At 36.0% G+C, this 21,886-nt stretch overlaps 1 protein-coding gene across 3 annotated transcripts in view; it reads right to left on the reverse strand.

Moving 5' to 3' along the window:
* Positions 1-8,194: 8,194 nt before the first annotated feature.
* Positions 8,195-21,886, reverse strand: part of ADGRL4 (adhesion G protein-coupled receptor L4) — a 95,175-nt gene continuing 81,483 nt past the window's right edge. For all 3 annotated transcript variants that reach the window (XM_023751765.1, XM_014453562.2, XM_023751766.1), the window contains 3 exons: positions 11,200-11,291; positions 9,503-9,671; positions 8,195-9,163 (listed from right to left, as the gene is read on the reverse strand). In XM_023751765.1, the coding sequence (XP_023607533.1) occupies positions 9,101-9,163; positions 9,503-9,671; positions 11,200-11,291 (324 nt within the window). In that variant the 3' untranslated portion in view covers positions 8,195-9,100. The remainder of the gene's footprint in view (positions 9,164-9,502; positions 9,672-11,199; positions 11,292-21,886) is intronic.

Here is a 21,886-nt window from a genome sequence, read left to right on the forward strand (position 1 = left end):
CAGCTATGTATACAATCTACTTGGGGCAAAAAAAATCACACAATCCTAAACATGTCTTATATATTTTAGCAGAGAGAAGAATAAAGAACTATATTTCTACACTCTGAAGCATTCTTTATCAGAATGATGAGGTATGCAAAGAAGGGTAACATATATAACAAAATATCTAAATTCCTAAATTAACAACTAATAGAAATTCTAGTTCATTTGCCTCAGAAATTTGCAATTTCTAACTTACTAAATATGGAAACTAGAAATTACCTTTATATACTTACAAAATATTCATCGTATTGTTCAGGAAATAATGCTGAACATTTAAGTAGCAGAAATAATAGATAAAACAAAACTCACATGCAGTCTACATTTGAGTAACAGACATTTATCAAAGAACTAGAGACCCAGGGCACAAATTCGTGCACCAGTGGGGTCCCTTGGCCTTGGCCTGGGATTGGGCCCAAACTGGCTCTCCAACATCCCCCTAAAGGCCCCAGATTGCGAGAGGCTCAGGCCAGGCCGAGGGACTGACCTGTGCACGATTGAGGCCAGGGAGGGACACGGGAGGTTGGCCAGCCGGGAAGGGACCGTGGGAGGGCTCCAGGGCATGTCTGGCCCATCTTGCTCAGTCCCTATCAGCCAGACCTCAGCAGCAAGCTAACCTACCAGTTGACTGTCTGGCCCCTGGTGGTCAGTGCATGTCATAGAGAGCTCTTGAGCGGCCTTAGCATATCATGAGCATATTACGCTTTGATTGGTTGAATGGCCGACCAGACAAGGAGACACTTAGTATATTAGGCTTTTATTATATAGGATATTTTTTTTCTACTAAAGATTCCTGTATTATTTTTTCTAAGTATCAAAATAGATCATGTGCTTTTGCTTTTAAAAAGATCAAGACTATGTTATAAAGGAGCATGGTTTCCATGTTTGACATTAAGCAAGAGCAAATTATATGACTGAAAAGTGTCCTGAACAGAGACTATGAAGTACCCGAATAATGCCAGTATACATTTCTCTCTCATTTATGAGAATATATGGAAAACTGAGAATTCCAGATTAACTTTGCTTATATACACTGTTTAAAGAGGAGATTATGTTTTTCAAATTCATGTAAATGCTAATAGTATTTATATTTAAATAAAAATATATCGATGCACCTTTGTACAGGAAAGCAATTTTAATCATGTTGTAGAACATTATCCCTGCAGGAACAGATATTTTACATGTACCAAACAGTGTGGGTCCTGGGGGCACCCCCTCTCCGAAGGACATGTCAGTAATGTTGAACATTTAAAATTCTCTCTGACATCCTACCAGCTTCACAATGGATGAAAGAGTGATTTGAATTAGAAGTTTAGGATGGGGCAGGGTAGAGGTTGGGAAGGTAGATTAGGAAGTGGTAGAAAATAGTTTTGCTTTTTTTACTGTTCCTTGCTTGTTTCAGGAATCACCTGCTGATAATCAATGGTGTGGAAATCCTCCCTCCGTACCACAAATTTATGTCTATTTTTTATTAGTTTGGTGTTTACTAGTGAATTCTACCACATGCTTAGAACAGTAGCTGGCACCTAGTAGTTGCACAGTCAATAGTTGCTCACCCAGGTTATAATAATAATAGCTAATACTTCAATGTCAATTTCTATGTGCTAAGCATTGTAGTGATTGTCTTCCATCTATTACAGTGATGGCAGACCTTTTGAGCTCGGCATGTCAGCATTTTGAAAAACCCTAACTTAACTCTGGTGCCGTGTCACATATAGAAATTTTTTGATCTTTGCAACCATAGTAAAACAAAGATTTATATTTTTGGTATTTATTTTATATATTTAAATGCCATTTAACAAAGAAAAATCAACCAAAAAAATGAGTTCGAGTGTCACCTCTGACACGTGTGTCATAGGTTCGCCATCACTGACCTATTAGATGATTTAATTTGCATAACAACATTATGCGGTAGGTACTGTCATTATCGGCATTTCCTAGATGAGAAACTGAGGCACAGGGCCATAAGTGGCCTGAGATCATGGACCTCAGGAGGTAGAAATGGAATTCTAGCCCAGGCAATCTGACTGCAGAGTCTGTGCAAGTGTTCACAGCACCCACTCCCTCTCTGAAAGTATAGGTCTAACACGTGAGAGGTAGCTGTTTATTTACACGTTCCTTAGGGGAGTCTGAGAAATTGATCTGAGTGGGAAGATGAAATTGGGGAGCATTTAGGTGGTTCTGCAGAGAAGTCCGCAACAACACTTGAGAAACAAGAAGCAATGTTGTTTTGAATAATTATTTTCCTCACTTGGTCACTGAAGGTCTTGCAGAAAAGCCTCCTGCATTAGATTGAGTGAAAGATGTAGTTATCATGATTGCTTGTGGGCTGAAGTGACAGAATAAATGACCTCACAGGAGCCAAGATGCACAGAAAACCAGGGGAATTTTAGGGGAATTTGAACACTATTTACAGTGATGGCAGCGCATGGTTCTTTCTTCACAGCGGGCAGAAATAACAGGGAGTCCTTTTTAAGGCTCTGTTCTTATCATCTAAAGCTTCCAGAGCTAAACTGACTCCCTGCATATTGGAGGTCCTTTTAGATCCACTTCTGATACATTAAGGAAAAGGAAGAAAATCACATTTTCAGGTTGAGCAGCCTGGCCCTTGGATACTGATATATTGCAAATTGCAGCCCAATAGGAAATAAAACCACATTTCTTAAGGGCAATTTTGAAAGAAACCTATTATTTTTTCCCTTATTTTTTAGTGTATAAATTGTAATATACTTTGTAGATGTTATTATTTACAATGCCTCAAAGTGGGGGGCAGAATCAGAATCATGTTACGTTGGCATGGGAAGAAAGCCATTGCAGCTAAACTAACCCTTTCATTTTATGTGAATGATAACTACATACAAACCTATGATGTATAACATCTGAATGAATTACCAAATAAAATGTTCTGTACTTGCAGACTGCCTACCAAACTTAACGCTTGCTCAAGCCTTCAATCTAGGGTAAATAATTAAAATCATTTTCACTTAAGTGAAAATTCTCAAGGAGCTTTTTGGACCTCAAATCTCTGATATGGTTTTCACTGAATACTTACCAGAAGTAGCAAGCAAATCGATATCAATAAAAGGGTTATGGTGTTTTAGCTTATCAACAAGGGTCCCCATTTATTGTAGGAAAAAAATGTATTGGCGTTTGTTCTTTTCAACAACAAAACCAAGCCACATTGCATGACGAACATTACTTCTGAAAAATATAGTAGTTTTCTAAGGTATTATTGAATTAATTAAGGTTGCATACAGCTGCTCAATTTATGATCCATCCTCAATATGGTCTATTATTCAGTCATTAAAAAGAATGAATTAGCTATACCTGTGAGCTAAGTGAGGAAAACAGGTACCATGTTTTTATAACGTGATTTCACATTAATGATTTGAATATGATGATATAAACACAAAGAAAAATATGAAAGAATATGTACCAGGTAGCTAAAATGAATTGCCTGGTTGAGGATGCGGGTGGAAATTGAGGGGTAGAAATAAATGTGCAGGGAAAGCGGGGCCAAGCAAAGAGAAAAGAAGAAAAATTTCACCTAAAAAAATGAAATTGCCTTATTTCAAATCGCATATGCACATAGAAGAGACCTGTCAAAAAAGCATGTCATTGTAAACAGGAATATTGCCCTAATATTGTCCAATAGCATGGAACAGTGGGACATACCCTGGAATTAGAGGCAAAAAGCCTGGGTATGAATCCAGTCACTTCCTATCTGAGTCAGCAAGTTTCTAGTCGCCTGGGGGAGCAGAAAGAGCTGGGGCTGCCAGTCTGAATGATTTTCTAGCTGTGGGACATTGAGCACTTTTCACACTGAAAAGTGAGGATAGAATTGCATATGCTACTCTGAGAATAAAATGAGGTCATGCAATTTAACAATTGAAATCTGTATCACCTTCTAAGGAGAAAACTTTTTTTTAAGTGTGATCCCTGTTATTTTTCTCATATTTGTAATCTAAAGCCTAAAACTTTTAAGTTTGAACACTGCATGATGACTTCACAATGACTCAAATTAAGTTCTATTATTATGTACAATCTATAAGTGCTATAGTTATAGTGACTGGGGACATTAATAAAAATCAAATTGATCAGAGAGGTTTTATAGCAAGATGTCTTGAATAATGGGTAGAATTTCCATGAGGGAAGACATGCTAGATAGAAGAAAATCTGAATAATGGGTACTCTTTCTGGATCCATACTTAATCCATAATTCATTTTTCTCTCAAAGGTCTCATGTTAGAGAAATTAGAGAATAATATTGATACACAAAAAATACCTTATTTTATAAGGCATTGAAAATGGGTACAGTAAGTTAGATTGACTTCACAAAAAAGTAAGACTGCAGAGTTGTGCCTGACCGGTGTGAATCAATGGTTGAGTGTCAACCTATCAATCAGGAGGTCAGGGTTCAATTCCAGGTCAGAGAACATGCCTGGATTGCTGTAGGCTCAGTCCCCAGTAAGGGTTGTGCAAGAGGCAGCCTATGGATGAATCTCAGCCTTGATGTTTCTATCTCTCGGTTCCCTTCCTCTCTCTGAAATCAATAAAAGGAAAAAGAATGCAGTCATTAAGTTTAGGGGTATAGCATTGAATTAAAAGGGACTTAAATGATATCATCAACTTAGTATATATAGTTTCTTGGTTATGTATAGCATGAAGATCGTGTTTATAAACTTTCTTATGCTTTTTCTAAATATTATATTGTGTGTAAATATATTTTCCTATTCAAAGTGTAGTTAATCAACCAACAGATTTGTGTGTGTGGGGGGAAACACAGTCAGGGAATTTATTTTATACTCTTTGGTATCTATTTGTCTCATTGTTTCAGGCCAAACTTAATGTATTGAGTTCTTTGATTTAATCTCTTGAGATCCTATAACCCTTCTATCATCCCCATTTGTTTATGAAGAGCCTATAAATGCATATTTATTAGTGAATGTGTGATATATTTTATAGATTGAGTATCAAATCCTAATATTTACCACACTCACTATCAAATGAGGAAGTGGTACATGAGGAATAAAAGCCAAATGGATGCATATGTCCTTTCTGATTGGTGTTTCTGGTTTCTTGGGATATCGTCCTAGAAGTGGGATTACTGGGTCAAATGGGAGTTCCATTTTTTAGCTTTTTGAGGAAACTCCATACTGTCTTCCATAGTGGCTGCACCAGTCTGCATTCCCACCAGCAGTGCATGAGGGTTCTTTTTTCTCCATATCCTTGCCAGCACTTGTCATTTGTTAATTTGTTGATAACCATTCTGACAGGTGTGAGATGGTACCTCATTGTTGTTTTGATTTGCATCTCTCAAATGATTACTGACTTTGAGCATGTTTTCATGTCTCTTGGCCTTCTGTACGTCCTCTTTCGAAAAGTGTCTACTTAGGTCCTTTGCCCATTTTTTATTGGCTTGTTTATTTCCTTTTGTTAAGTTGTATGAATTTTCTGTAAATTTTGGAGATTAAACCTTTATCTGAAATAGCACTGGCAAATATGTTCTCCCATGCAGTGGACTTTCTTGTTGTTTTGTTGGTTTCTTTAGCTATGCAGAAGCTTTTTATTTTGATGTAGTCCCATTTGTTTATTTTCCCCTTAGTTTCCATTGCCCTAGGAGCTGTGTTGGTAAAGATATTGCTACGACATATGTCTGCTATTTTGCTGCCTATGGAGTCTTGTATGATTTTTATGGTTTCCCATCTTACATTCAAGTCCTTTAGTCATTTTGAGTTTATTTTTGTGTATGGTGTAAGTTGGTGATCTAGTTTCTTTTTTTTTCTTTTGCATGTATCTGACCAAATTTCCCAGCACCATTTATTAAAGACTGTCTTGATTCCATTGTATGCTCTTGCCTCCTTTGTCAAATATTAATTGAGCATAATGGAGTGGGTCTATTTCTGGGTTCTCTATTCTGTTCCTTGGTCTATATGTCGGTTCTTATGCCAGTACCAGGCAGTTTTGAGAACCATGGCTTTGTAATATAGCTTGATATCTGGTATTGTAATCCCTTACAACAGCTAAGATTTGGAAACAGCCTAAGTGTCCATCAGCAGATGAGTGGGTTAAAAAACTGTGGTACATCTACACAATGGAATGCTACGCTGCTATAAAAAAGGAATTTTTACCACTTGCTGCAGGATGGATGGAACTGGAGAGCATTAGGTTAAGTGAAATAAGCCAGTCAGAGAAAGATAAATATCATATAATCTCACTCATATATGAGATATAATGATCAACAAAAACTAATGAACAAAAATAGATCCAGAGACAAGGTAGCACTGAACAGACCATTCAACCTTAGAGAGAAGGCAGGGGAGGAGGGGAGGTTAGAGATCAACCAAAGGACTTGTATGCATGCATATCAGCATAACCAATGGACACAGACACTGGGGTGGTGGGAACTTGCCCTCTGGGGTGGTAGTGGCTGGGAAGAGGGGAGTCAATTGGGAAAGAAGGAGACATGTATAATACTTTAAACCATAATAAAATAAAATAAAAAGCCAAATGGGCAATGAAGTACTACTCTATTAGTAGTTTGGCAAGCTCCTTTCAAATCCCCAAAGTTCTTTCCCGGAAAATTGAGTTAAGCTTTAGTATGAACTCAAGGCAGCTTCATTCTCCTGCCTGCTCCACTTCATCAGTTTGACCTTGCTGGGTCATCTCTTTCCGCCTCACTGTGTGACAGTAAGACAAGCACGGAGGGCTTTACCTGAGAAACCCAGGTCACCCCATGGACTCCAGTATGGAAAACCTAAAGGGAAAGAGCAAAATGCAGACTAGTTCAGAGGGTCCGGACCCTCTTATCACATCAATTGTGTGGTCACAAGACAGCAGAAGGCAGTAATATTGACTCAGGAAGCAACAAAGAGAAGGAACCTGCCTTTAAGGCAGAACAAAATTTGGTACAATGAATGTCCAAAGGCTAAATAATTGCAATACAATGTGATAAATGGTAAAATAGATATCTACTAGACAGCAGTGACACAAAGGTGGAAGTATTAATTCTTTGTGTGAATCAAGGAAGGTTTCATTGAGAAAGATACATTAGGGATAAGTAGATGTTTGTCAGAGTAATGATGGTAACAATGAGAAAATTCCAGAAATAGGGGATTAGGTAACAGATAACACGTTTGGGGGAAAATAAACAGTTTGGTATGACTAAAGAAACGTTGATAGGGCAAAAGTGAAAACCAGGGAGGTAGGGTGATATGAGAAGGCCTGAAATCTCATGCGAAAGAATATAGGTTTCATATTCTGACAAGCTCCCTGTACGCCTCCTCTTTTACTTATATAAGGAATTTTGTGATTACATTGGGCCAACCAGAAAATCCATGATGCTCTTCCAATGTGAAGGTCGGCTGATTATCAACCTAAATTCTTCTCTCCATGCAACCTAAAATAGTCATAAGCTATGACTTAGGGTGTGGACATTTTGGAGGGTCCTCATTCTGCCTACCACCCCATGGATTGAACAAATTACTTTTCCATATGACAGTCCCCAAACATTGTCCTATAATGACAATGACAATAATAGTAAGAGATAAAAAACATAATAAAAAGTTATGATCACGGATTGTCTAAAAATGTATAAGCCATATTGGCAGGTAGCTCATCTCTCCTGAGAAAAGGACTTAGCAAAGCAGTAGCAGGATTCATTTAGATAACATTTTATTTGTTAGAGAAAGATCTGACAGACTGCATTTCAACAGCTGGAGAAATTAAAATCACAGCGTTTAGCGTATTGGCATACTTTTACAGGTAGGCGCAGAACAGTGACATATTTGAAATCTTAGTCAGTGCTTCTTCATTTTAATGAGACGATTTGAGGATAGATAGCAGCAGTACATTTAAACAGATATGCTTTAATAGATAGTGGAAAACTGTCAGAAAATAGATCCACTGTGAAAATTTCTGAAGTTCTGAGTGATTTCTTTGTCATAAATAACACTTTGAAGTGTGTACTTTTCTGAACAGAAAAAAAAAGCAATTCACTTTATGAATACTTCCATATTTACAATGCCCTTTTAAAAACAGTAAGTTAAAAGGGAATATTGCAATGTAAACTATAATATTTTTGAAATTAAACAAATAAGGAACTCAACTATACCAGTCTAATGAGATACAATATTTTCCACTACACTGAAGGTCATAGAATAGAAAGCTTCAGCTTTATTTACAGGCATGAACAACATTTACAGGCATGAACAATACTGTATTTTGACACATTTGTGCATTACTGATTATGCATCTGAAGTTACAATCTGTGAAGCAAGTATAGCAATAGCATATGCTTCATTCTAATGTTAACGTAAAAACAGAACAGAAATGTGTGTGTTTTTTCTTTTGTGAAGCTGTGCAGTTTTTAGAAATATTGGAAAAGAAAGTGAATATTACAAATACAGGTGCAAGTTATTTTTATTTTATTTTTTAGGTGCAAGTTATTTTTGTAGAAATTTATGTTCAGAACAATTCACGAAGTGGTAAGATGTGTTTATTCAATTCTTTATTTTATCTTTATAATTTCTCATCTAGTTTACAAAAAAAAACCACCCAAGTTCATTCAAAATACATTCCATTGTTATGACAGTCATTCCCTTTCTACTATTTTATATTCTGCTCCTTTATTCTCTTATGTTCCACTTTCTGTAACAGAGCTCATTACCAAGGTGATAGGGGACTAGTTTTAAAGTCAACATGAGTCATAAAATATCAAGCCAGTGGTTTCCTTCAGGACATTCATATATTTCTTGTGTTAGAAAGAAAATCTATCCTTGGGCGCAGTGATATCACTCCTGAGAAACCAATTACTTTCCAAATATCTGTAATATTATTTTTGACATAACTAAATCATGTAGGGAAGCATACTGTAGCTACATAGTACATAATTTCACCTATTATATTCAGTTCCTACACTGTAAACAGAAAAACTGACTTAAAATATTTGATTATCTAGTAATTAATTGGATAATTTGCTTGAGTCATTTTCATGCATTGGCCATCCACAGCTTGGCTTTTTTATTTTTGTGTAGCAATAATTATCCATAGTTCCCTCTGTTTACCTTAAACATCCAAAACAACAAGGGACGTTTTTGAACAACCTATAATATTCTTCCTGGATCTAAAGAAAAGCAAAAGGGAAGAGAGAAATATTAAATATAATTTCAACAATCACATCAAATTATTTTCAAATCACATTTTATTGTTATGTTTTCTAAATTAGTAATGCCTTGTGCTCAAAGGAATATAAGCTATATTTATATTCCTAGTAGCAAGTTTACAAAAAGCATATTTTTCTGAGAACAGGTAGGTGTTCTGATTTTTTTTATACTAAAATGTACTGCATTTAGGCAATAAAGGCACAAGTCATGCCTTTATTGAAAATAAGGGTTTTTATCAATTTGGTAACTGATGCTATATGAATATGTCATAGAGTTGGCCAATATAACAAACCGCTTACCTTTCTAGATAAAACACACAGGAATAAGAAAATGAACATTCCTTGGAAGGCATTGCTGATGGTGAAGAGGTAAGCTGTCACCACTGATGCGTGTACAACATGAAGGACCCCAAAGATCCAGGTGGTGCCAAGAAGGAACAGGAGAGCAAGGGCTCCTCTGGCACAAGACCTAGAACGCGTTTGAAATGTTCCAGTTAAGAAAGTTACACGTACTCGTATCCCTGATTCCTCAAATTATGTGGGAAACTAGTTTGTGGTATAAGTGAGACATCTTGCAAAAACCAATAACAATTTGACAAACTCTGACAAGCTCTGCACAGTTACATGGGACAGCCTTTCGAGCATGCTACTGCACTGCGGCAAGGATGGGCTTCCGAAATCAAGGTAGCGTTATTAAAATACACCATTTCTCAGGGAATTGTCTTAATCTTAAAAATATTTTTATCTGGTGTACTGCAGTGTGTGTGCTTTGATTTCACATCGAATGTTGCAGTAATTCCTGAAGGTAACACATATGTCTGTTAGGGAATATTTTCTTTAAGAAATCTTAAAAAGTATACCATACAAACTGTGGTCAGCACATACAGTGGGGCCTTGACTTACGAGTTTAATTCGTTCCAAGACCGAGCTCGTTAAGGAGCTCGTTAACTCAAATTACTCTATCAACTCAATGCAAAAAATCGGCCGAGAGACAGCTGGTATCTCAAAAAACTCGTTAGTCGGGACACTCGTAAGTCAAGGCCCCACTGTATACCTGACATCAAAGAAAACTTTCCTTTCTGGTTTAGCAAAGTATAAAATTAGATTTTATTTTATAGCTTTTCTAATACCGTTACCTCCAAATAAATTCATGTCAAAATACTAATTTCTTAAAAATTAAAAGATAATGCATGCCCATACTCACTCTTACTTATTTTCAGCCTTTATCCTATGACTTTTGGTAAAACACTATTCAATCCTGTTCACTGCCTTAAGAATGAGGCAACTAATGATTATTTTTTTTATTTCTTTTTAGTCTAAGCATTCTTTATGCAGAAGATGTTTTAGCAGTGTACTTCAGAAAATTAAAACCAGCACGCTATGTGAAACTATGAATGGTGAGTAGTAAAAGAAAGTAATCAATCAAACATTTGCTAAATTCTAACTATAAATCTTGTGCAAGGTAATGAAACTACAGTAGTGTTTCCAAGCAACCCAAACATTAGTTATGTCTAATGTTCCCTATGATACACTAAAGTTTTCCCTAAACAAACTTTTTTCACAGTCTTAATAAATCAATGTTAAAGAGAGGGGTTAAAGGAAAAACCATGGCCACATGTAAACTAGGAAACACAAGGAAGAAACTCAGGTACGAAGCTTTGAGAAGTGTTTTGCAAAAAAAAAAATCACTAAGGCCCACTTTTTCTTAAAATGGTCATTGTCTTTTCTTTCAAAGAGAAGTATGCTTATAAAGATTGTTTTACTTACCATTTGATAAGTGGTAATTGTAGGCTTATTAAACATACTAAATTCTACTTAACAAAAAGTACTTTAAGTATAGAGGAAGAAAGCATGAAAAATCATTCAAAATTTGTCCTTTCAAAAGTTATTTGTACCTTAAGTTTACCTTAAGTTACTAAAGCTTTTAATCACACACACACACACACACACACACACACACACACACACACACAAAGTAGACTTAATGGAACATTTACCTTATGTTCTCATAGCAACTGACTTCTGGTTTCAACCCTGCAGTATGACGAAAAACTTTGTATATGATAAATCCAAAAGCCAAGAGATTAACCTGAGAAAATAAATTAATTTCAAAGGAGATAATTTTCATGGTAAATTATATGCATATAAAGGAAATAAACAAATAGTAAAGATTTCAAAGATCAGAAACCAGAAAATCATGGCATTTTTATATGCATTACAAAGTACAAACACTCTGGTGCACTTAGCAAAAAAAATCTGTGGTTGGTGTTTACATTATCACTGAAAATTGTTAGTACACATGGTAATTAGTACAATTTACCAAATTGGACTAAGTAACCTTTTCAAGAAACTTCAGATTTAATTATCACATCTATAGATTGATGAGTATTATCCACTGCCAATAGTATGATTAATATACATATTCAGATAAATTTTGGTTTGAAAAACTTTATGAAAACTTGAGAAATCAAATATTTGTTCATTAAATCGTGTTTTGTTTCTTTAAGGAGACATGTTAGTGATAATTCTGTCAACCCTTTAAATTAAAATAGAAATTGAAAGGAAATTAGAAAACTCAACAAAACACTTTCTTTTGCTAGAAAATGTTTGAATGTACTTTCTTTTATATAGTTCATCTAGCTATCTCTTTTAATATTTAAGTTGAGATTTGATTTTAACTTCAGAAACTTTAAAATGTTAATCAATGAAATGTTTGTTTGAAGGTATATATACTTTTTGTTGATAAACATTTAGCATTCCTATATTTTTGGAAACCTGTAAGTCATATTTAAGTATCAGAGGACTAATTGAGAGAGATATTTTAAATGAATATCTATATTAATAAGAGCATATTAATAATTTTTAAATATTAAATATTATAGAAATAATTTGTATATTAATCCTTTATTAAATATATTTTATTAATCCAAACAGGTTTTCAAAAGCCATTTTGTAATAACAATAGCAAAGTGTAATATTTTAATTTTCAGCTAATTCTTAAACGAGTATTCAAGAGCTCATAGTTATGGAAAGATTCTATTCCATATTTTAGGACATTTTATATTATTTCTCAAAATAAAATTTAATAATTATTGTTATAGAAAGCAGTTTTATGGCTCAGATAATTTTATGTTGTCACTTCTCCACGGAGAAGTCCTTGAGAGCAAAATCTTAGAGAAATGAGGTCTAATCCCTTTTTCCTGCTTCCAAATGTTTATTACTTCTAATTATATGATTAATTAATTCTAATTACACTAATGCTTTCATATAAAGAAAAAAAACTTTAGCAATTGCAGTGAGAAGATAAAGTAAATTTAATAGATTTAGTTGACAGTTTCATCTTATTGTATACACAAATAAGTAATTGAAATGACAATTTAATTTTATAAATAATCTTTACTACTTATGAAAAAGAGATGTATCATATTTTCTAGGTTTCTATACCTATCGCTGCTTTAAATAAATTTGGAAACAATGGTTGTATTTAGTTTATAAATATATAAATTTTTTAAATAATAAAAATGTTAGAATTTTGTTAGTATAAATAATATACTCAACACATTATTGGTTTGAAAGCTTCAAATAACTTTTATAAGATGTTTATACTGAACTTATCTCAACAAAGGAAGAGTTATAACATAAAACAACTTTAAATGATAAAAATTATTCTCTAATGCATCATTTTCCCAGGAGTAATTTATAATAGTCATCAAATAAAGTTTCTTAAATTCCTGTTTTTAATAAAATATATTTGAAAAATAGTTGCTCGTACTGCTATGGTTTCTCAGAAGTGCAGATACATTTTGGACATGCTATTCTACATCATACGGTAAAGAATAGAAATGGAGCATTTCCTATAAGTGATCCCATTCTGAAATGGAACATTCCCTATAGGTGACCCCATTTTTTTTTCTGTACTAAAGGGAAAATGTTTACATATTTGTAAAACCAGGTGCTGCTGGACAAGTAGGAAACTAATTCCTATTCCATAAACTCATATTTTTCCAATTGTAAGAGAAAAGAGGTTTAAACATGTTTATCAAAAGGTATTAGGGTTTTATGAAATGAAAATAATCACACATTGATTGTGTTATCCACCATTGATAATAATACAAATATATGGAACTCTTTATTTGCATTTCTAAAGGGTCTAATTGAGTGTCTAGTATAGTGGTGAGGGCTGGTACATATTAATGAACGAAATAGACATTGTCCTTTGTTCTCATAAACTTACTAAGAAGAAGGTAGTAAACAATCATACAAATACTTATAAATCTACAAACTGTGGTAAGTGCTATTAAGTCACAAATTTAGACTGTTAGGAGTGGCAAGATGGGGCTAGATTTGAATGAAGATTTGGGAAGTACCTCTCAAGATTTAGCTTTTAAACTAGTACCTGATCAATTATAATACATTAGCAGATCAAGAATGAGGGGAGAAATACATTCTATGAGGGAAATTGAAAAAAGCAAAGAGGAACGAAAGAGTTGAGAATGCGGTGTGCCTTTAAGTAATTAATAACAGTGGCTGGGGTGTAGTAAACACAGAGAAGAGTCCCATGAAGTGAGGTGGGCCAGGTAGACAGAGATAGTTCTTGATTTTTATCTTAAATGCAAAAGTTTTATTTATTATTTTACTTAGTAATCATACAAAAAGTACTGTAGGGCTTTTCCTCAAGGAAATCACAGCATAATGGAGAAGATGAACAGTCAGTAGGCAAGTTCAATACTATTCAGTAAGTGCATGCAACTGTTTGCATTGTAAAGAATACAGGTGGAAACACCCTCATGTTTTGATTCCTAAGCCAATCTTAAATGACCAGAACCAAAGACTTGCAAAACAGAAAATAAATGAGCACTTTGGATCACAGCCATTGGACCTACCTATGTACACTCATTTCCCAGGTGATCACATCCTGTGACTCAAAATATTATCCTTAGGTCCTGTCCGACCTCACCACTCAGAAATGTAATAGGCATCCTGGATTAAAATGTCAAAACCCAAACTGCTAGTCTTTCTTCAAAGAACTTATTTTTGCTGCAATCTTGCCTGCCCCCTAAACAAAAACAAAAAAAACAAAAAATAAAGTTATCTCCTCTTTTTAGCAGATCAGGCATATTTATCAGCCAACCCTTCACCTCTACCTTCAATTCGTATTTAGAATATCTCTACCACGCACCATCTTCACAAGTCCTTCCCTAGAAGGGGCCACCATCGTGCCTCCCTGGGCTACTAGAAACGCCTTTTAATCAGTCTCCCCTCTTCTAGCTTGCTTTCCTACAGTCCCTTCTCATGACAGAAGACAGATCTCTTTAAAATGTAGGTTAGACCATTTCTCTATTCAGAACCCTGGAATGGCTTTCCATCTCAGAGTTAGACCTGAAGATTTCACAATAGCCTCTAGGATCTGAAATGATATAAGTATTCCCTCAAGTCCTACTCCACCTTCTGATCATGTCACATTGGATTTTTGTCCTTCCTCCAGCACACCGAGATGCCTTGAGGGTGATTGTACTTGCTGGGCCCTCAGATATATTCCCCCTAACTATTTCCCTCACTACCTCTGCTTAAATGCTGCTTGTCCACATACCGCCTCCCAGTGTACTTTTATGAAAATTTGGAAAACAAATGATAAATCAGACCTGAGATCAATTCCATGAAAATGTAGAGAATGATGGTATTCATTACCATGTGAACAATGCTGATTCTGTAGGCCAACATGTCCTTCCCTTGCCTTCATCACTGGCAAAATGACAGACTTTCCTCCACTAAATGTTTGTTAGTTTCCTCAGCCTCTTCTAGGCCTTGACCTACGGCTTCAGTGGCCATCCTTGCACAGTCCAGTTTTGGTAAGAATCCTGCTAGGTCAGCTTAAAGAGGATCCTCCTACTCTTGATATCTAATCAAATTCCTCATCCCCCAGCCTTGATATCTGATCATCTTGACCTGCCTTTCAATAAGAATATTTTTAAAGTAGTGTATAGCAAGAATTCTCCCTAATCTTGATGTATCCTCTAGTAATTTTTCACTCACCAACCTCAAGCTACCCCCAACACACAACCTGTTTCTTGGCTATAATCCCCAGATGTCTTTATTGTATTTAGAGTTGAAAGGAATCTGTCTCCCCTATTGTGACAGTCTTGACACCCACCACAATAGTCCCAAATAAAGTCTTCCTTACCATTTTAACAAATATCAGAGTATTATTTTTTTAACAAAACTCAAAGTTAACATCAAGTTATAATAAAAAGCCTAATATGCTAAGTGTCTGGCCGTCCATTCAACCAATCAAAGCATAATATGCTAATGATATGCTAAGGCTGCTCAACCGCTCACTGTGACGTACACTGACCACCAGGGGGCAGACACTCTGACCGATAGGTTAGCTTGCTGCTGGGTTCTGGCCAATCAGGATTGAGCGAGATGGGCCGGACATGCCCTGGAGCCCTCCCATGGTCCCTCCCCGGCTGGCCAACCTCCCCAGCCCCGATCATGCACCAGTGAGGTCCCTCGGCCTGGCTTATGCCCTCTCACAATCCAGGACACCTCGGGGGATGTTGGAGATCTGGTTTCAGCCCAACGGCGGAACGACCAGTCACTATGATACTCGCTTACTACCAGGGGGCAGACGCTCAACACAGGAGCTGCCCCTGGTGGTCAGTGCACTAAAACAGGGGGAGTGCTGCTCAGCCAGAAGCCTGACTCACAGTTGGCAAGTGCAGCGGTAGCGCTAAGGATGTCTGACTGCCAGCATGGGGAGCAGGCTTAAGCCATTAGTGGGACATCCCCTGAGGGCTGCCGATCTGCGAGAGGGCGCAGGAATTTCATGCACCGGGCCTCCAGTATATATGCTGGTGGGGTCCCTCAGGGTAGCCTGCGGAGATTGGGCCCCAGCTCGTGCCCCCAGCCTCGCAGTCCTGCAGCCCACCTGGCACCCCGCCTTCAACTGGCACCACCTGCTCAACTGCTCCACCATCCCACCACGGACCCGTTCTTGTCAGGGCCCATCAGGGCCAGCAGCACCTCCACTGCCGCCCGCTGCCAGCACAGCATCGCCATCACCCACCATGTTCCATTCTGCCCCCTGGTGGTCAGCGCATGTCATAGCAAGCTGTCGAACTCTCAGTTGAACGACCACCAGACGGGACAATTTGCATATCAGGCTTTCATTATATAGGATAGGATGCTAGTTTAAGTCCCTTTTATAATAGATTTTAAAAATGTAAATAAAGAATTAATATCACCTAAATGCACATGACCTTATTTACTTAGAGGTAGAAATTAAGTTGAAAGTCTGCATTTTACATGATATGGAAATGTCTCTTTTTTGGGGGGGGATGTTTTATGAAATAAGTATGAATGGTCTGATATGAAATAAAAAACAAAAGTTCAAAACAAAATTATATAGAATTAAAATTATTTCTGATAAGAAATAGTTTACAATTGTTTCAGAGGTAATGGCTTTGAGAATAGAGAAATATCTGCATTGTAGGTTAAATAGTTGGAAAAATACTATTAGCACTATGCTACAGGCAACAGTTACATCACTGATAACTAACTTGAATGTATAATTTTAAAAAATATTTGAAAATCATTAATACTAACTTTAAGAAAATGATGCCTTTAAAATTATTCCCACTTTGGCTCATTAGTGTATACATACATGTGGTAGTTTTATTAGTTGTGATTCCCTTATTATTTATCTCTAGGTGTTAATGCCACAAAAGCACAAGAGCTAATTAATGAGTTGCAAATGAACAAAGTCATTCATTATCATCTTTGTCTCAATAAAAAGAAAACAGTTTTAGCTTGTCAAGTAGGGGTTCATAATACTTTTCTAGGAATAAACAAGACAAGGACATCACATGGCAAACACAAGAACTCAATTCATTGCTGCACTTTAGAATACAAAAGAGAATGAAAGTAGCTGTGAAGGAAAAGTCATTCAAAGTCATGAAAAGTTAACCCTTGAGAATAAAAGTAATATTTTAAATTTAAAATAATTCCCCTTGCTTCATCTTAAGGGTATTTATCTGTACAGAAATCTGTTCCTTAACTTCATTGACATATGTGGTTACTTCAAAGTTTGGCACACATGTTCTGATGTTTCACAGAGTGCGATAAAATTTTTAAGTGCCTTATTTTTTTTTAAACAAAAAATTTAAAGAGATGAGCTGGAGAGAACAGGATCTAATTCTGAAAGATTTCGACCTACAGGTACATTCAACCCAAGGGCTTCACATTCAGACTTCAAAATGAAGCGTCCCAATCAGTCATTTTTCTTTTCTTAGTCTTTCCCTCAATAATTGATGAAGCCATCTATATGCTGATGTCAGATCTCACCAAAAAGAATGAGACAATTTCTCTTACAGCACTTTTAGACCCAGGCTTTAATTTTTCATATATATCAAAAGGAATCTGGTTCATTTAAGAATGTGTCATGATCACAACTACTGTGTCCTTTCAAGTAGTTTTATTGCCTTTAAATGAACTGGCCCAGGACAAATTTGTTTCTGCTAAGGACAAAAGGTGGGTTTTTTTCAGGTCTTCTGAGAGGCCATGAAAAAATATGGACTCATTTTCAATCACAAGACCCCTGCAGAGGCAACTAAGTAGTTTTCAATTTAAGCTTTAAAATTAAATAAAATAATCTTTTAATTTAAAAAAATTCTGTACTAGCTAGATTGGAATCAAGTAGTTAGAGTTTTGTCTTCTGTCTGATTTCCTTTTTTATTATTTCCCAATTAAAATCATTCAAGTAAATGCTTAGTTACAATGCTAATCACATCGGATTGGAGTATTAAGCAGAATAATCCAGTCTCCAAAAAATGTCCACACCCTAATGTCTGGACCCTGTGAATATGTCAAAAGGAGTTTTGCAGATAAAATTAAGGTTGTGAACTTTGAGATAAAAAAGGCATCCGATGACATCCTGTTGGGCCCAATGTAAATCTGTGAGCCCCTAAAGGCAATAGAGGAAGACAGAAAAGACTCTGTGAGATGCAGGACAAGAGAAGGCAGGAGAGATGAGTCAGAAGTAGAGGTCAGAGAAGACTGAGGACAAAGTGAGCCAGGAAATGTGGGAGACTCTACAAGTTGAGATTGACTCATGTCCAATAGCCAGCCAGGAAAACAATCGCATGAAAGTGAATTTGGCCAATGACCTGAATAAACATGAAAATAAATTCTCCCTCAGAGCTACCAGAATGGCTGATGCCTTGATTTTAGTTGAATGAAACTATGCAGAGAAACTAGCTGAGCCACACTGCACCCAGACTTCTGACCTACAGTGCTGTGAGCTAATAGATTTATGCTGTTTAAGCCACTAAGTTTGTAGTAATAAAAGACAGCAATAGAAAACTAATACAGGGTTAAAAATATATGTGAAATACCCTATACTAAAGTGTTTCCTATTTTTTAAATAAAATTTATAAAATAAATGCTTATTTATCAATAACTCATTTATCCTATATAATAAAGAGGTAATATGCAAATTGACCATCACTCCAACACACAAGATGACCGCCCCCATGTGGACACAAGATGGTCAGCAGGGGAGGGCAGTTGGGGGTACTAGGCTTGCAGGGGAGGGCAATTAGGGGTGACTGGGCTGGCAGGGGAGGGCAGTTAGGGGTGACCAGGCCGGCAGGGGAAGGCAGTTAGGAGCAATCAGGCCGACAGGGGAGCAGTTAGGCGTCAATCAGGCTGGCATGGGAGTGGTTAGGGGGTGATCAGGCTGGCAGGAGGGTGGTTAGGGGGTGATCAGGCTGGCAGGCAGAAGCAGTTAGGGGAAATCAGGCAAGCAGGTAGGCAAGCAATTAAGAACCAGAAGTCCTGGATTGTGAGAGGGATACCAGATTGGAGAAGGTGCAGGCTGGGCTGAGGGACACCCCCTCTCCCCCCGGTGCATGAATTTCATGTACCGGGCCTTTAGTTATTCATGTTCTAGATATTTGGTGAGTAGTCAATTATATAAAATCTTCTTTATTATTTGTGGATTCTGCTTCTATATTTCTTAAAATACAAAGATCCAGATAAATTTTAATTAATAAGTGACTTCCTTCCCAGGAAATAAGAAATGCATTTTGAATTTAAAGTATCTGTCAATTATTTTGTCTGTAATTCCTTCCTTTATAGGCTGTTCTCATCAGGTTGCCAGATACTGGATGCCCAGTTAATTTGAATTTCATATAAATAACATATTATTTTTAAGCAATTTGTTGTTTATCTGAAATTCAAATTAACTGGTCACACTGTGTTTTGTATGGCAACCATTATTCAAATTAGCTGCCCACCCTGTGTTTTAGATGGCAAGCATTAACTTCATAGCTTTTAATTTATTTTTACATCTGAGGACACTGGCTTCTAAGTAGAAAATCCCAAGGACATAACCCTCTTCAGATAGGCTGATCCATAACTGTTTGAAAAAAGATCTCAAATGAAGAATGGATACATTTTCAGATGTGGCAACTGCTGTGGAACATGTGTACTGAGACTCATAAAATATTCTCAAAGTGTATAGAGGCTGAAATCACGTCTAAAAGGTTTGAGTAAAGAATACACCCAGACTTGACAGAATTCCTCCACCTGTGCATGGTGAAGCTGTGCTAGGAAGTGATGGTTGGGCCGGCACTTGTTAAATGCTTTTGTTAATAAAGTGATAGTTGGAAATAAAATTTTCAAAGCTTAGATGTAAAATTTTATTAATACAAATTTAGTGAAAATAGACAAGTTATAATACCACAGTTTTTGTTGACCTATGGTCAGAATTAGAGAATGGGATCACTTTTTTTCTCTACATGACACTGCTAGGAAGCAGTTCTCCAAACCTCATCTTGTGAGCATTCACTAAGCTTGGGATTCAGCATCCTTGGGAATATCTACAGAGCCAAGGGATACTTCTCTGCTCAGGTTATTACCAACAGGCTCAGTAGAGAGCAGACCAAAGAGAAATGGGAGGGAAGTCTATAATTATATGAAAAAAATACATATATTAAGAGTAATATGAAACATTGAAACGTCTGAAACCTGAAAATATAACAAATATATTTAAGTAGGCTCTAAATATCATAAGAACATCTTTTATAAATTACTCTGGAAATAACAGTACTCATTATATTTCACTAATATCTTAAGGTTTACACTTTAGAAGACAGCAATGTTCTTCCACCGTGCATTGACCACTGGGGTATCAAATGGATGGATAGTTATTCTGAAATAAAAGAGTGTTTTCTATATGACAGACACTATTCCAAGTCTTCTCTATTTTATTAATTCATTTAATCATCACACCAACATAATGGGGTAAGTATTCTTATCATTATCATTATCATTACATTAACATTTATGACAACAGAGGCATAAAGAGGTAAAATAACTTGGCCAAGATGATATGGTTAGGAAGTAGCCAAGCCAAAATTCATATTTGTTCCAGAGTTTATACTCCTAAGAACTTAACAAAACTAGCAAACCACAAATGAAGGACCAATAAAGAGAAGTTAAATTGACATCTAAAATTTCCATAATTTAACTGTTTATACATTCATTTATATTAACTGCTAAAAGTTACTTCATTTTAGACATGGTTAAGTATAGAAGAGTAAAACATTAATGAGTAGTGATGTGGTTAGTTAACTGGCATTAGTGTTCATTGAACTTCGGATAACAGTGATGAAGATCCTGTTAACACTGAACAGGATTTAGTATGTTATGCCAGCAAACCCCAAAGGAGATACCTGTCCTCATTGTTCTCTGTGGTCAAAGGATCTAAGAAGGTGGTAATTCTTCCTGTTCTGGTGAAAAACAGAGCTTTCTACCCCTTAGCATTTGAATATGGTTATTGGGTTCATGCTAGAGGACTCCAAAGTGCAATGCCACAATAATCTAATGAGACACAGGGAGAACATATTAGAATTCCCACTGATATTTTTCTAAGGAGAACATTAAGGTTTAATACTTAAGATAAAGATGACACTGGTAGCCTTGCTTTTAACCTGTCAAATAGAGTCTCATACAAGATACAAACCAAAAATAAGACCCAAGATGTCTCCAAGTGCACTGTGGGTTGAAATTCATACTGATGAATATTCAAATGAGAAAATGACAAAACTGACACTTTTCCTACTCCTAGAGTGAGTTATTTGCCAGCTGATTTGCAAGTCCATGTAAGTCAGGCAGGTTAAAATCCATGAAGATCTAGTCAGATTTAATAAAATATTATTTAAAAATTCAAATTATTAAAAGGAATATTTGAAATATGCATTAAGATTCACAGCTTTTAATCATATTTAAAGTCATGCATATCAAGTAAACACATAATTTTTCTTAAGTCAATGATACATGTTTTGAAGTCTCTTTTAATGTTTTCTACTTAATAGTGAGAGTTTTAAAAAGTCATGTCCCGTTAAGGAAATGCTCTGTTCTTTATGATGAAGTTAACTGAAATAATACATGGACAATATTATGGCACAAACAAATACATCTTCTTTATAAATTTAAATATATATTTTTCAATAATAAAAGTGCAATTAGGGAGCATTATTGAATTTCTGAAGAAATTAGTATTAGAACAGAGTAGTCAGTGTTGTATGTCTACCATCCAGTCATACTAAAGCACAGATTTAATGTATTTTTGTAAGGTTTCAGCTCTGATAACCATTAAGTATTAAAATAAACTGAACTTAG

Source organism: Myotis lucifugus, unplaced genomic scaffold, assembly GCF_000147115.1.
Source record: "Myotis lucifugus unplaced genomic scaffold, Myoluc2.0 scaffold_25, whole genome shotgun sequence".
Classification (NCBI taxonomy): Eukaryota; Metazoa; Chordata; class Mammalia; order Chiroptera; family Vespertilionidae; genus Myotis; species Myotis lucifugus.